At 36.5% G+C, this 17,035-nt stretch overlaps 1 protein-coding gene across 1 annotated transcript; it reads left to right on the plus strand.

Annotated features, from left to right (window-relative positions):
- The first annotated feature begins 6,449 nt into the window (after positions 1 to 6,449).
- Positions 6,450 to 16,649, plus strand: POLR1D (RNA polymerase I and III subunit D). The gene is made up of 2 exons (XM_037527074.2): positions 6,450 to 6,544; positions 15,528 to 16,649. The coding sequence occupies exons 1-2, from the start codon at positions 6,528 to 6,530 to the stop codon at positions 15,793 to 15,795; spliced, it is 285 nt and encodes a 94-aa protein (XP_037382971.1). The 5' UTR covers positions 6,450 to 6,527; the 3' UTR covers positions 15,796 to 16,649.
- Positions 16,650 to 17,035: the final 386 nt, after the last annotated feature.

Raw genomic sequence — 17,035 nt, forward strand, 5'->3', positions numbered from 1 at the left:
TTGTGCCTCTGAACTACCTAAGCTAAGGCTATAGAATGTGGTGATCACATGGGACATATCATGTTTGGAGAGGTCTTGCACAGACAGGGTAGTAGCCCTCGCTATGACTTCTAGAGGTCTCCATACTCACATACTCAGTCCCCAACACTAAACACTTCGTTTCAAAGCACAATTAATTAGCTTCTTCACTAAGAGATGAAGTTTAGAGAATGTTAACATACATGAATGCAGTGGACTTTTTTACTCATTTGCAAAATGAAGCAAAAGTATGATATCAGTAGTTAAATGCCATTTGTGTCTGGTTGTTGATGCACTAAGGGCAAAGTGTTTTCTAGATGTGAAATCTTGCTGAGTTTTTTAAGCAGCCCTACAGAATTAAAGACCTCAATCCTAACAGAGGGGAAAAAAAAAATCAGCTCTGCCTGACTGATAGCTGTTTCAGCATCTTTAGTCAGTGGAGGTGTGCGCCTGGTCAAAGTTGACCATTACAAGCAATAGCTCAATCAAGAGCCTATGGCAACTAATTCCTTTCATCACATTTCTTCAATGAATGACATAATGTCTTACTTTTTCTCTTTTTCTACCTTCCCTGTCTTGCCTCCTCCATCTCACTCATCATCTCCCCTTCTGGCTATAGACTCTAATAGATTTATTTTAAAATTCTTGCATTTTCATCATGTCCCACTCACATCCAGAACCCATTCATACCCCATTTCATAATTTAGTCCCTACCGTGTCCCAGGCATAGGGAAAACGAAGATGAAAAAGACATGTTCCCTGACTTCCGAAGGTTAGTCAAATAAAAAAATACCTGTCATGGTATTTGTGTCTTGTAGGTCTTATGAAATACAGAACAATTGGGTCTAAATACGATACCTTATTTTATACTCATAACAATCCTATGAGATTATTATCATCATAGTATAAAATAATATACAACTTTCTTTTTTTTCTAGTCATATGCTTAAAATACCACTTTCTTCTTTCCCTTTTGTCCATGTTGTCATGATAGCAGATAGTCTTGCTAATCCTCCACTCAAATTCATGCTCCTGCATTGTCCTCCAGTATTTTATTGACACAGTTGTTCTTAAAAATTAAGAAAATTTCCTCATAATTTTCCATGTGTTATAAATAACTAAAAAATATTGGGACTCCCTCTCCATGTTCCTCTTGATAATCCAATAACTTGATAATCCAACATCAGTAACTTCATTTCTGTCTATAATTGAATACTAAGTAATATAGAACCCAAATTTTGCCCTATGGTTTCTGTAGAGCCACATAAGTGCTAAACTACTAAATTGCTGACGTTATAAAACTGTAGGCAGCAGTTTGCACATTTCCAGCAGTGATCCCAATCATCTGTCCATATTTTTTTATATAATGTTCTATGGTCTTAACATCTTATCCTTACTGATGATCAAGTAAATTGTTTCATTTCTCTCTTCAAGCCTTATCACTCCATTTGGGGAAGACTATAGTTGCTATAGTGAAGTTCCTCATAAGTATCTACCCAGTATCTCTTTGGATAATTTAAGTGATGACAGGTATAAACTGGCTGCCTTCAACATTGGTCCTGGTGTGTGCCGGGACAGTTACTGTCTTCCCAGTCAGCAGCAGCCAGTGGTTTGTGTACTTGTCACCAAGTCATACCTGTTTGAACAATTAAGACCTTCAGGGTGGTCTTACTTGATTTATTGCTTTATTTGAACCTCTTTTCCATCCCTCATGTGACAGATACTATACAGTTAGTTAATTGGGGTGACTTTAAAGACTGGGGGAAGGCACAACATGTGGAAAGCATCTAAAGTTCAGCCTTAAATTTTTAGTTGCCTGTTTTAGTCCATCCAGGCTTCTGTAATGAAGTACAGTTCTCAGGACTGGGTCTCTGAGATCAGGTACCAGCATATACCACATCTGGTGAGGACCTGCTTCCTGGTTCCTCCATGGCCCTCTTCTGATTTTGTCCTCACATGGCAGAAAAAGAAAAGAGCTATCTGGGATCTCTTTTTATAAGAGCACTAATTCCATTCATGAGAGCTCCACCCTGTTGATAATTACTTCCAAAAGCCTCACCGCCTAATATCACCACACTGGGGCTAGGATTTCAACATGTAAATTTTAGGATGTATCAACATTTGGTCCCTAACACTTTCCTTCATCATTGCTCAAGACAGTGCTTGTGATTCCATCTGACTATCATTTTTTCTTTTTTGAGCAACTACTACTTGATATTTAGTTTCTCTGATTTTATTCCTTTAAAAATCTCATTTCCTTATGTTCTCGATTATTTTACCTTTAATTTCTGTTTTATTTTAGTTGCCTTAAATTTCTTACCTCCCTTTCTTTATACTGATATGTTTAACTCTCATTTGACTTATGGGAGTGAAAAGAAACAGAGATAACTCTAACCTAATTTGTTTGACTTTGATCTTAAAGTGATTTTGTACTAGATTTGTATCCCCACTTGGGTTTTATTGAAGCTGCCATTATGACCAGTTTACATTCCTTAAGCATGTACAAGCTGGCTAATGGAATGAAAAGACAGGTCTGAGGAAGCTGAACTAGAATGGAAAATTGGCTGTAGATGATAGACACAGGGATCATTGAAAATATAGTTTGTTCGTATGCTCAGAAAACTGCTTAATGACTTATTTTTCTTGGACTTCTTTTTTGTATTATTTTTATTATTTTGCATGTATTCTAATACAATGAATTTATTTTATAAGGAATTTTTTGAGATGTTTCAAGAATGCAAGTGTAAAAGTAACTAGCTAGAACTTAATCTATGTCAGAATATTTTTGTAATTGTTCAATTTCTCTATGTACTTAATTCCTAATTCTTATATATTCTGCTTTTGCTTTTCCTATATTTTAATTGCAGTTTACACTTCTGTTTCATCATGTCTTTAAAAACTATCTTGTTTCATTCATGTGATGTTTCATAATCCTTGCTAATGTAAGTATTTAGCCTCAGTGATTATGTGCAATCGATTCTGGATTTGTTATTTTCTTAACCAAGATTCATTAGTGAGAGTGGCAGAGAAAAAAATAGAAGAAAACTACCTGTATTTTGTTCCCCTTAATTTTGAATTTTTATTTCAAGGACAGAATGCATGATTACTGAAAATTGTTGTTTTCCTATTTGAAAGTAAAGTCCTGCAGAAGTAGCTTGTGCAAGAGAATATGGGGTGGGAGGTATCGAATGCTCAACATTCTTGGGACAAAATAGTAATCAGTCCTCCTTCATTCCTCCGCCTCTCCATTGTCAGCCTGTCGTCCAGTTTTCTTTGAGTGAGTGCAGAAGCAGTAGCAACTGTTTAGCTTTTTTCCCCCCTCACTTGTTTTTTGCCTGTAATGATAAAGAGAAAACAATTTCTCCAGAACTTTTCTGTGCAAATGTTTATGGAGGAGATGAGAGGTATAATAGAAAGATCAGAAGACATGTAGTCTTAAACACCTGAGCCCTTGGTTTGATTTTGTTCCTCCTCCTTCTTACCTCTAATCATTAGCAAGCAGCATTACCTTGAGCACCTTAGTTGGTGCCCCCATTGGGACTTTGTTCCGTCTATAAACTGGTTATGGTAACTATGTTATTATGGTCAGATAGGATAGTGATTTTGTGAATAGTAAAGAAAGCTGCATACCAACATTAGTTGTTAAGCCAATACAAATACCTAACTTGGGTGTACTTAAATTGGGTACACCCAATCGTAGGAATGGGGCATTGCCTCCCACATTTGCTGGGGACAGAAACTAAGCTGTCTTTACCCCAGAGAGGCCGGACCTATTGAGTGCCAGTCCCGCCCAGTCTGAACCCGCCTATTACCACCTTTCATCACTGGGGAATTTGTTTCACCCCAGGCAGTCTTTCTCCTACGTATACCTTACTTTTCTTTGTTTGTAGTTGTAAATCAAAAGGTCTTATTAATGGTGGCAAATAAATTTAATAATAGTGCTAGAGATAGTTTTAAATGAAATTGGAACTACAGAAGAATCAATGTCATACTTCATAGCTTTGGAACATGCCTTCAGGATCTCTGCAAGTTTCTCAGATGAGTATTGTATTCTGAAGACATGCAGCATTTCATCAGTCTTATGAGACAAATTGACTTTGTAGACTGATCCACAAGGATTAACAAACATTTTAATACAGTTATAATGGGAAAATGCATTCTACTTCATTTGTAAATGTTACATAGTTTATTCAAAATTTGGGAAACTGGTCAATCATGTTTGTTTATATATTTTACATCATTCTTCCTTTTTGTAAAATGCATGCTTTCTCCTCTCAGGTGTAGTCCCGGTAAAATTCCCACCACCAATTCACCTGTGCACCATCACCATAGTCCCTTGTGCTCTTCCCTCCTCTGTTTTGATCCCTCTCCTCCCCGTCCCCTGCAGAATGTCTCTGATTTATACTTGCCTATTAATTTTTTTAATTTGTTATAATTATTTTTTATTCCTGATCCCTTATTTGGTTCCCCTACATTCCTCCTGTAAGTGAAACCATCCGATATTTTTCTTTTTCTTTCTGGCTTATTTCACTGAGCATAATCCCTTCTAGCTCCATCCATGTTGCTGCGATGTTTTTTTTTTTGCTGATGGCATTTGACTGTTTCTTTTGTCAGGAGGAGACACAGCACATAGGTGAATCCAAGTATGATTACTTGTTTTTATTTGGAAACTGCCTCACTAATCTATGGGGGGAGTTGTACTTAGAATATTTTTACTCATTGATTTTTTTTTTTTTACTTATATTCATAAGAATAAAAAAGATCTATGTTCTAGAGCTAGATGGGATAAATTTTTATGAAGCACTGTATGATATAGAGCTCTAAGGTTACAGCAGTATATATTATTATTATTTTAAAGAGGTGGAAGAAGGATATGTAGCAATCAGATGCACTATCTCTTCATACTCCCATGAGGCTGGACTGTGAAACAATCTGATTGAGTGAGTACAGGGGTAAGAAGTTGCACAAGTTGGTCAGGGTTTCAGTTCTTCATTGACTGTCAGTGTGGATCCTCCCAGAAAGTATCAAGCCACTGAATTAACTGAAAAGGCATTTTTTAGGGCTCTCACTCTTAGTAGGAATTTATTTTAAATGTGTAAGTTACACAAAAATACCCAGCTATATCTGTTAAGGAGTTGAAATAGTTTGAAAGTATTCTATTAAAAAATGTAGGTAAATACCAGGAGAAACAGATTTTTTAAAGGTTGAAATTAGCTATTTAGTGGGGTAGGTAAAGGTGAGTGCTGTATTTTATTAAAAATCATTAATATTGGTCTTTTTAAACTATCTGCATCTTTGTTAAAATAAAAGTATTAAACAGTGTTTTTATAAACTAACACATTCTTTATGTAGCCTCTATATAATGTAGAATATATAATCTATATAATTATATATATTTTATATAATCAGCTTCAGAACTTTGTGATTTGATTTATAGTTATGTTTTTGGACTACTTTTGTTTCCACCTTTACACTGCTCATTTTCTTAACTTGATTTATATATCACAAGTGATATTAATGCCAGTGATGGTGATCTTCTTATGTTACTACTTGTAGTACCTTGTACAGTGTCTTAGACATAGTAAGGTCTCTTAGACATAGTAAGACATAGCAACCACAATATGGTTGCTAAATAAGATTTCTGGGTTCTTTTTCTAAAAATTACACAAATAATTTAGATTTACTCTAGAAAAAAATAAAAAATGCAGAGAGCAAGCCAAGAAATAAAAATCACCTCAAAACTGATCTTAACATTTTGATAACATTCCTCCAAATGTTTTCCTGTACAATATATTCCTGTAAATAAATGTATAATCAAATTATCCTATGTGTACTTTTTGTGCCCACTTTATAAGCTAAACATGTTATGACTGATTTTCTGTGCTAAATATTCATTTATCTTCATTTTTAATGACTGTCTAAGCTACCAGTCCTTTTTTAATAAACATTTAACTTTGTTTTTCTTTAGTTATCAACAATTTTAAAAGTATCCTTGTACATAGTCTTGCATTCTTGTTTGAAAGCTTTCTTGGGATATAGTTAACAGCTATACATTATTTAAGACTTGCTCATGTTACCAAATTTCTTCCAAATCTCTTCTATCAGCTTTAGTCCCCATTATAGAGAAAGAGTGAGTATTTCTCTATTCTCTCCCTAACTGATAGGCAGAACAGATTTTTCATTGTTGAACTAGATAGTATTTCTTAGAATTAATGGCATTTGAACATTTTAAATGTAGGTATACATTGTTATCTTGTTTTTTCTTTTTTGTGTTTTTCTCTTCCTATAAAAAGTTTCTTTTTAATTTTATAATTTTGAAAAATTTCTCCACCAGTTTTGAAGTTTCATGCTTCAAATGCCCTTCTCTTCCCAAGATCATATACCTGGGATGAATTGACTTTCCACATTAATCACTGACTACCTTTCAAACTTTATCCTTTTTCCCCATTAGGAAAGCAATAGAAGAATTGCTTAAAGAGGCAAAACGTGGGAAAACAAGAGCAGAAACAATGGGACCTATGGGTTGGTAAGTTTCTGAGTAATCTTTTCTAAAACTTAAATAATTATGTTAAAGAGAAAGACTTGGGGCCTCTCTGGTGGCGCAAGGGGTTAAACACAGCACTGTAAAGCCGAGTTCGATCCCCGATCTCCCGCCCGCCAGGGAGCTACCCACATGGCACAGCAGACCCCTCCTGTCTTGCCTGCTGCTCCCCTCGGCAGTGTCCTTCTGTCAGTCTGCCTGTTCTGCACACACTAGTTCTTGATGCATAAATCAATAAATCTTTAAAAAAAAAATAAAGAGAAAGACTTGGCTGTAAATAGAAATATGTAAATTTTTAGTATATAGGGGGAATGAAAATCATGGGTGTGGAGGAAATCACCCAAGAGGCAAATGGTGGAGTGCTAATACAGCTGAGGACTGAATGTTGAAGAATTCTCGTCACATGAGGAGGTGAGCAAAGGGGTGTGTATGGAGAATATGTTTTACAGTTTTATTATCTTATTGGTCCACAAATCCCCAAGACTTACGAAGGTCCCACTGTGCCCAGTGTGAGAGTCTGATACATGTTTATTGTTTTTTTAAGAATGTCTGTTTTTAGTTATAGTCCTTTGTAAATAAAAATTTATTTCAAAATGATTTTAAATATTTTGATTATGTGACAAGTAAGCTATATAAAACGAACTTTAGTTTTACAAATTTTAACCATCGTAGTTTCTATACATAATAGAGCTTGTTAAAGCTTAATAATAAAAACAAAGGGAGAACTTAAGAACTACCACTATTCTTTTAAACATTACTCTAGCAGCAGCATTTACATTCAATGAAGATGCTGATTTTAGATCTTTTGTCCACCCTATGGAACACTGGGACCCATTTTAAAAAATACAATGTAAAAATGGGATAGGAGTAAAAGCTACACTTCTGAATATACCATGGTCTGTAGATTTGCATTTGAGTTCCATAAACTATAAAACAAAGTTAAATAGAGAGAAAAACTAGTCCCTATAAATCAAACAAAGTAAAACAAATGGACATAAGTTAGCCAAATCAGTAGATAACTTAGCCATACATAGAAGAACTATTTCAGACCATCTGAATATTTGACTGTATTTCCAAAAGACAAAAAAAGAACTACAAAGAAATCTTAACTTGTCTTCAGTCACTATTATAAGTAATACTGATTTTGTTATTCCCAAAATAGTATATAATAGTATAACAAGTAAGTATAAAATCCAAATAAATAAAAACCTACATCCCTAAATTTGAATCGGAAATACCAGTACAAAATGCTGCTAGATTTTCTCTTAACAAGGAGAGTTGTTTTTCCTAGCTCTGTTCCAGAAAAGTCCTAGAAACAATGACCACCCACTTGATTCCAGTAAGTACCACTGGGATCCAGTAGTGGTACATAAATACCATTTCTCACTGAAAGAAAACAGAAGTCCTTGATAAAAAAAAAACTGACTGCAGATCTCAAGCAGTCCCTGCATTTAGCCAAACAGTAAGGTAGAGGTCACAATCCTCACAACTGCCCTTAATTCCTAATACCACAAGTTCAATGCTTCCCTAAACTGTCCTCAACTTTAGTAATTTGTGTGAAGAACTCATACGATTTATAGAAAGCTACTACATTGACAGTTACAATTTATCACAGGGAAAGAATACAGATTAAAATCAGCCAAAATAAGAAATGGGATAAAGGGCATAGTCTGAGAAGTTTACAAACATAAAGCCTCTTGTCCTCCTTATGGAGTCCAGATACATTTCCTTCCCAGCATCAGTGTGTGATGCATATATGGCAATATGTGTGGCATATTGCCAACCAGGAAAGCACTCCAGAGCCTCAGTGTTCGGAGATTTTTTTTTAGGAGTTCCCATTGCTTGCGTGATTGATTGTTTGATTGATTGCTCACATGGTTGATGTCTCCAAATTGATTGATAACCACATGATTCAGAACTCAACCCTAAATCACATAGTTGATCTTTTCTGGCATGGCCGGCCTTACTTTAAGGTATGTCCTGATAGTCTAAACAATGTCATCTCCATCAGGTATGACATTACCTTCCAGAATTGAGAAGGATTCTAACAATAACCATAATAGAAAACTTAGTGGTCCCTGTTAGATGATGCTAGAGAACCAAATCATTATTCATGAAATTGTTAAATGGTGAGGAAGTATTTATCCTGTTCCCTATATATACTGGCACTTCGAGGTTACCAAATAATAGATGAAAGAAAATTTCCTTCCAGAATTCTATCTGTAAAATGTAGAACTATAAAAATAAAATTATCATCATCTGAATTCTTAACAACTCATAGTAAGACAATCTAATTTTAGAATGGACAAAAGATATAAACTAACACTTCACCAAAAATGATACTGTATTGACCAACACACATATGAAAAGTGCCAGTTATTAATAATTAGGGAAATACAAATTAAAACCACAACTAGTTACCACTATACATGCAGTACAGTGGTGAGTTAAAAAAAAAATGACTCGGGCCTCCCCTGGTGGCGCAGCAGTTGAGCGCTAGGCTGCCAAGTTGCCCGCAGCCTCTTCAGTGCCGGTTCGATCCCCGCCACCACCTGGTGAGGGTCCCACATGGCACGACAGACCTCTCCTGCCGCCCACTGCTCCCCTCAGCAGTGTATTTCGTCAGTATGCCTGCTCTGCTCCCTGCTCTGGCTCTGGTGAATTCTCTCACCCTCCCACGCTTCTGACTATACCCAGTGCTTGTATAAATAAATAAATAAATAAATAAATCTTTAAAAAAAAATGACTATCAAATAAAGATGAAAATATGGAATAACAAAAATTCTCACACGTTGGTGTGAGCAACTTTGAAAAGCAATGGGAAATTTCTTATAAATATACACTCATCATACAGAATTCTTCTAACCAATTATAGCAAACTGAAAACTTAAGCCCACACAAAAATCTGCAAAGTAATGTTCATAAGTTTTATTCATAATTACTCAAAGCTGGAAACAATCCAAATGTCCGCCAATTGATGAATTGATAAATGCGGTTGTATTCCTACACTCAATACTATTTAATTATAAAAAGAAACAGAATTACTAATACATATTGCATGGATTAACCTCAAAAGCATTATGTTAAGTGAAAGAAACCAGACACAAAACATTACACAGTGTAAGATTCCATTTATATGACATTTAGAAAAGCCAAAAACTATTGAGACAAAAAACAGATCACTGGCTGCCAGGAGGTAGAGGTAGAAGGAAGGAAGGAAGTTACTGCAGAACCTTTTGGGTTATGGAAATGTTCTATATTTTGATTGTTGGTAATTACATGACTTCATGTATTTGCCCAACTGTTTCTGTAAAGGCATAAATTTTATTCAATATAAGTTTTATCTCAGTAAATCTGATTTTACGTGTGTGTGTGTTTGTAGGAATGTAGCCTTGTTTTACATTGCTGTTGGTGTTTTAGAAGTATAGGATCTCCCCCTTCAGTTGTTGTTACTACTGGCAGCCACCACCAAAACAGCCATTGTCCACCACTCAGGTCCATTGTGATCCCTCCCCACTTAGTTTTCCCTTCTCCCCCTCCCCCTCTGGTAGCCTCAGTTCTGTAGTCAGCTTTCTAGGGCTAGTTCTTAGTTTGGTTTTATCTGATCCTTTGTTTTGTTTCTCTATATTCCACATATAAGTGACATCATCCAGAATTTGTCATTCTCCTTACTTTTTTCCTTTAGCATTATCCCTTCCAGGTCCATCCATTTGGTGGAAATGGCATGAAAACTCATCTTTTTTGATTTCTAAGTAGTTTTTACATCTTCCTGATCCAGTCATTTATTTGTGGCACTTAGGTTGTTTTTATAGCTCGACTATTGTAAACAGTGCCACAATGAACACAGGAATGCATAGAGACCTTCAAATTAGTGTTTTTGCATTCTTTGGGTAGATTCCTAAGAGTGGAATTGCTAGATCATGTGGTAGATCTATTTTTAGTATTGTGAGAAAACTTCATACTGATGAATGTTGTCTTCCTCATGTATTGTTCCCTTAATCATTCTATAATTACCATCTCTGTCTCTTGTTGCCATTTTTAACTGGAAATCTATTTTGGTATGAATTTGGCTGTCCCTGTCTTTTAGGTTGGGGGGAGTCCTATTTGCTTGTAGGATTGTTTTCCAACCATTTACTTTGAGCCTATATTTATCTTTGGAGTTCAGATAGTTCTCCTGGAGACATCAGAAAGTTGTGTTTTGTTTTCAAATTCAACCAGCCACTCTGTACCTTTTGATTTAGCGTGATTACTGATAAATGAGGATTTGCTACTATCCATTTGTTTTTAGTTTTCTGGTTCTATTTCCTTGTTCAGGTTTTTTTTGTTTTGTTTTGTTTTTTGGGTTTTCTTCTCTTTGAATTCAATAGGAGAGTTCCTTTCAACATTTGTTGTACAGAAGATCTTTTGTTTGCAAATTCCTTTAGCTTCTGTTTGTCTGGGAATATATTTATTTCTCCCTTATATCTGAAAGAGAGTCCTGTAGGGTACTATAGTTTTTGCTGACAATTTTTAATCTGTAAGCATTTTGAATATGTCGTTCCATTCTCTCCTTGCTTTTATGATTGATTCAGAGAAGTCTGATGTAAGCCTGATGGGAGTGCCCTTGTAGGATATCTACTTTTTTTCCCCTAGCCACCATCAATATTTTTTTTTTGTCTTGAACTCTTAGAAGTTTCATGACTATGTGTCTTGGTATAGGTCACCTTATATTTAGATAACCAAGCATTCTTTTAGCTTAATGGACTTTTATTTTTCCTTCCCCAGGCTTGGTTAGTTTTCCTCTATTATGTTTTTGAGTAAGATCTCTGTACCCTTCTCTGTCTATTCTCCTTCTGTAATACTTATCTTTATTTTATCCTTATTTTATCTTTTCTAATGGAGTCAAATAATTGAAGTGTTTCTTCAGCTTGTTCTTTGTTTGTTTCTTCCACTTGTCTCCTTTGTGCGTTATCATCTTCAAATTAAAATTGATTTGAGCTTCCATTTGGTCTATTCTGTTTCCATAGCTTTCTCCAGAATTTTTTTATCTCCCTCATTCACCTTTTTACACTCTGCATCTCTGTTATTTTCTTATTCAGAGCTTCAACTTATACTTTATGTTCATAATTTTATCTCTCAGATCATTCTTTTTTCTGAATTTTCTTCCAGTTCTTTGAATTTACCGTGATCTTGCACTCTGTATCCGATTGGAGGATAAAACCTACTATATCTTTGTGGTTGGATTCTAGATAATTTACCATGATCTTGAACTCTGTATCCAATTGGAGGATAAAACCTACTATATCGGGCCTCCCCGGTGGCGCAGCGGTTGAGCGCTGGGTTGCGAGGCTGCCCGCGGCCTCTGCGGCGCCGGTTTGATCCCCGGCTGCTCCCCGGCCACTGGAGGAGGGTCCCACATGGTGCACAGACCTCTCCTGCCGCACGCTGCTCCCCTCAGCGGTGTGCTTCGGTCCCTCTGCCTGCTCTGCTCCCCACTCTGGCTCTGGTGAATTCTCTCACCCTCCCATGCTTCTGACTGTACCCAGTGCATGTGAAAACAAAAACAAACAGATAAAATAAATAAATAAAACATGCCTCTATAAAAAAAAAAAAAAAATTTAAAAAAAAAAAAAAAACCTACTATATCTTTGTGGTTGGATTCTAGGTGCTTATTCTCTCCTTGAAACTACATATCTCTTGCGGTGTAAAGGTACCATGTGTTATATTTTTCCATCTGCTCGTTTTGCTGCTTTCAATTTCTTTTTTTTTTTTTTTTTTTTTTTGATTGACTCTAGCAGTAACTTAGAGATTTGCAGTACTTCTACTTTTCCAGTAGGTGGCACTGTGGGTTTTTAAGCTTTTCCCAGCTTTATATAATTTTTGACCACTGGCATTTCTGAGCCTCCATAGATGTGGAGACCTGATCTTGCAGCAGCTGAATTAGGTGGATGGGGAGTACCTGGAGGGGTCCAGATGCTTGAGGAATTGGTGGGAGAATGCTGGCTTGTGTGTGTGGTACCTCCTATATCCCCTCCCCCTACTTTGGGACTCCATACACAAATCTCTGCAAATTGTGCACTGTCAGTGAGCTCCACAAGGTCAGTACCAGTCCTGAGGAGTGGGGGAAGTGAGTTCAGCCCACTACATTGTCCTTGTTCTCTTTACTGGGAATCTGGCCTACTGGGAAGTCCCCAGCTCTTTCTTTTGCATGGGTCTTCTCTCAGTGAATGATGTATACCTCTATATCACTGAGTTCTTCCCTCCCCAGGGCCACTGGCCAGGTGCAAGAACTATGTATGGTTCATAAGGCAGCTTCCCACCAGGGTCCACACCTTCCAGACATCTCTTTCCACCCACCTCTTACTTAATGAAACATAATCTCTTCAGTGTCTCCTCTGGTGCAGTTCATACTGGTCTTCAATGTCCAGTAGGTATTCCAGTTTCACCTCAAGCTGTGGAACCCTCTAGGTTATTAACTTTCAGATTATTCTTCTGGGAGTGATGCCTTCCTAAAATAAGATTCCGGAGACCAGCTTGAAAATAGTCACTTTGAGGTCCGGAACTTCCCTTGAGGCATCCTAAATAGAGCAATTTTTAAAGTATTTATATATTAATTTATTTAAAAATAACAATAATGAACCCATAGAGCCCATACATTAAGCTAAATAATATTTTTAATAAAAATAACCATATTTGCAAAATGTACTAAGAGTGACAATGTTTAATATTTTTGCAAGCCTCTTTAATGTCTGACTTACAAAAGGAACCTGGAATTTATGTCTGCTTTTTCAGTCAATCTGTTGTAATATGTTATTTTGGTTAAAGAATATGAAGAAAATCTAAACTCATACAAATATGTATTTGGAAAAGGAAGAAGCATTACAATGGCCTTTTCAGAAAATTGTAGTATTCTTTAATACTGCATCAAAACTTTGCAAGTAACTTCAACAAGTGAGAGTCTTAACATTCTTTTCTCAAATGTGGACTTTTAATATTCTGTTACAGTAAAATCCCTTGGTATACCATTTACTTTGACTGAATCTTCTTCTGTCCCATCTGGGATAGTGAGGAAGGAAAAATGGTTCCAATGCCAGTCCCACATCCTGCTGGCTTGGGATCTTGGATAAATTGCTTTTCCTCTTCTGTCCATCTATAAATGGATAATGGTGGAGAAATGAAATGAGTTAACGTTGGCAATGTAATTGCATGGGGTAATTAATTGTTTTATAAATGTTTAAAAAATTAGCATCATTGTTATTCTTATTGAGTAGTGATTAAGTCAGTTAATCTGCATCCAGCTCTTTAAGATTGTCACTATTATTATCACCATTTAACAGATAAGAGGAAATAGGGATATTTGTAGAACATGCCCAAGGTTCTAAGTCAGCCTAATGCTGATGTACTTCCAGGAGGTAGAAATGCCTTTGTCTTGCACTACTGAGATAGCATAACACTGGTCTACTGTTTTCTAGAAGCTCAGTGCAGCCCTGTAGGACGACAGGGAACTTAATTGTTTTGTGACCCCTGCTACTTGCAGTGCTGTGTTTTTCTTTGTCCCTCATCTCATTGTGACTTTTAAACTCCAGTGTTAATAGAAAAACAAAAACTCCTGTGCTATAAACACCTCTAAGTATCCCTGCTGCTTCTGCTGTACTCTGTGGCCTTTTCTTTCTCCATTCTTTTCTTCCTTGTTTAGTTCATTCCCCTGTCACTTTTCCTGGTCTGAGTATTACCCACAGTGGTTTGGATGTCAGCACCATCTTTGATTTTTTTCAGATGTTTTCTCTGTGTAGCTCAAGAGTTGTTTATTTGCAGTGGGAAGCATTTTCTGTTTTTGCTCCTTCTACTTCCACATTCACTGCCATTCTGGTCACCCAAGGAGGTCTGCCCCATATAAATGATGTCAGACTGATGACTGCTTCTGTTTCCCTTAAACAGCACCAAGCAATAAAATCAGGACAGTGGCATGCTGGTGAATTGACCTTGAAGTATTGTGTGGGATTCTCTTTGAATCAAAATTTAATAGAAAGATGAAGATTATAGAATACTATATTCATTTTTGTTTAATGACAGCCACCCAAGTAACATGATTTGGGGGATCAGCAACATCAGCATCCTCCTATAAGAGTCCTCCTAATTAGAAGCAAGCTGTGATAAATTTAACTCAAAGTGCAGATTATAGTTAAATCATAAACTTATCACTCAAAACAAAGAAAAACATGCAGGGGTTTTTGTGTGGTGTTTTCCAAAATGTAATTTTATTACACCCGAAAAATAAAACAAATACCATGGTATATGAGTATATTTAAGATGTTAATTAACAATTTAGTTACACCCTGCCTCCATGGGTGAGCTTGAGTCATTTATATACTTAAATATACACTGTACGGAAATTCACGCAGAAGAGTAGATGGATAAAAGTGCTGCCTGATACAACATAAACTGTAAGAACGTTTTAAAGGTAAAAAGTGATTACTGCATTTTTATGGATTCTTTGGACAATTTAATTTCTGGAGTAGATCATTTAGCTTGGGTATTCAAGATACAGCAGGATATGCTTTTCTTGTTCCTCAGAGAGGGGTTTATTTCTGCTTTTTGGTAATTAAAAGCTGTGATAAATTTAACTCAAAGTGCAGATAATAGTCAAATCATGCGCTCCTTACTTGAGGGGAAAGTAATGACTTAATTCACATTGTGGTTGTGACCCTGTACATAGATTGGTAGGGAAGTTAGTCACATTAGGAAGATAGGGCTTAGATACTCAGATCTAAGGTCTAGCCAGTCTGTCTTAGAAGTTCCAAGTGTCTTGATTCTTTTCCCCCATGTGCTCAGAGTTTACACTAGGTGGCATGCAAGGAAAGCTGAACAAATTCAAAAACCTAATTCTGTAGAAACTGAATTCTTTGGCACTAACCACAATCAGTGGGTTCAGCTTTAGAATAAACTATTTGATTTGTGATTGTTTTCTTCCTCCCCTTTCACTCCCCAGGATGAAGTGTCCTCTTGCTGGTACCAATAAAAGATTTTTAATTAACACAATTAAGAACACACTACCTTCCCATAAAGAGCAAGACCATGAACAAAGAGAAGGCAGCAAGGAACCTGCAAAAAGCCAGAACCAGAAAGAAGAAAACCGGAAGAAGCACAGAGCCCACCCTTACAAGCACAACTTCCAGGCCAGAGACACCGCCAGAGCTTCTCCACCCAGGAAGCATAGCAGCCACGAGAAGTATGAGAAGCGACTGAACAAGCGATAAGGCAGGGATGAAGAGTAAGCCAGACAGTCACTAACAACTAGTGCTGTTATATTGGGGACTGGGGATGTGTAGAAAAAGTTGAGCTGGCAGAGCCAACACCTAAGAGTGATTTTTAAAGTGATTTTTAAAGTGATTTTTAAAGGTCCTTTGTTGTGAAAACCAGAAAATGACCTAGAGATTCTTCAGGGAAATTAGTGCAAAAGACCCTACTCTGAAGATGTCTTGGCAAATTTAAGCTACTTAAGCAGTGTAGTTGACTTATGTATTGCTTTTATTCTACCTTGTTTGGAAATTAGTCTCAAAATCTACAACTTAAGGTTTTCAGAGATTGTTAAAACTAGTCCAATTTTTGTGTGTGTGGTGATTGTGGTCATTTCTCAAATTTTCCAAAAAAATAAAATAAAATACTTGCAAATCCTATACTTTTTTGTGTGACAAATTAAAATTGTGGAGCTCATCTGGCTGATGACCTTCTATGTGACCAGTTATAGATCTTAATGGACCAAGACTCTGATAACTCTGCATATGGTTTACTTTAAATGAACAATGTAGGAAATTCTCAAAATGGCTTTGACTTGAGCATTCAAAGTTAGTATCAATAAGCAGAGGTTAAAAAATTGGCTTTGTTGTTTCCTTATGTTTTCTCAAACTCATTCCTGAGAGAGAAAAATTTTTCTATATTTAATTTTTTGGAGAATATGTAAGTTTTAAGTGGTGCTTTAAAAAGAACCTCCAAAGGTTAAACTTAAGTACTATCTCTTATTTAGCTGACACCTATGATGCCACTCTAAGTATAGTTGTTTCAAAAATCTTAATTTTAAATAAAGGTGTGTTTACAATGCCCGGTTCTTGTTTTCAATATCGGTGTGAAGCTGTTTCAACATACAACTATAAAACTTTCAAATCTGTGTTCCTCCTTTCATACTCAGGCAAATGTCAGCAAGCACTCTCTCCCCTAGTCCACAAAAGGAAGAAGAATCTGCCTCTTTGTCCCCCCCTTCCCAAATTTTCCAAAGCTTCTGAGCTTATGCCTGGCTGCTCGCAGATAATCACTCGCCACAGCCCTGCTCCCTGCTTCCTGGCAGCCAAGAAAAGCCCTTTCTAAATGTTAGAAAGGAGCACATCCGAAAAGTGAGCTTCAGGGTATTTAGAGAAGAAACCAGAACAGAGCATGTACGTTCCCCCCACCAAGACACTCTGCCACCCTCAGTCTGCGATAAGCTAAGAGCTCAGTAGGGAC

The sequence above is a fragment of the Talpa occidentalis genome, unplaced genomic scaffold (assembly GCF_014898055.3).
Source record: "Talpa occidentalis isolate TD23 unplaced genomic scaffold, MPIMG_talOcc4v2.1 talOcc4.5, whole genome shotgun sequence".
Lineage (NCBI taxonomy): Eukaryota > Metazoa > Chordata > Mammalia > Eulipotyphla > Talpidae > Talpa > Talpa occidentalis.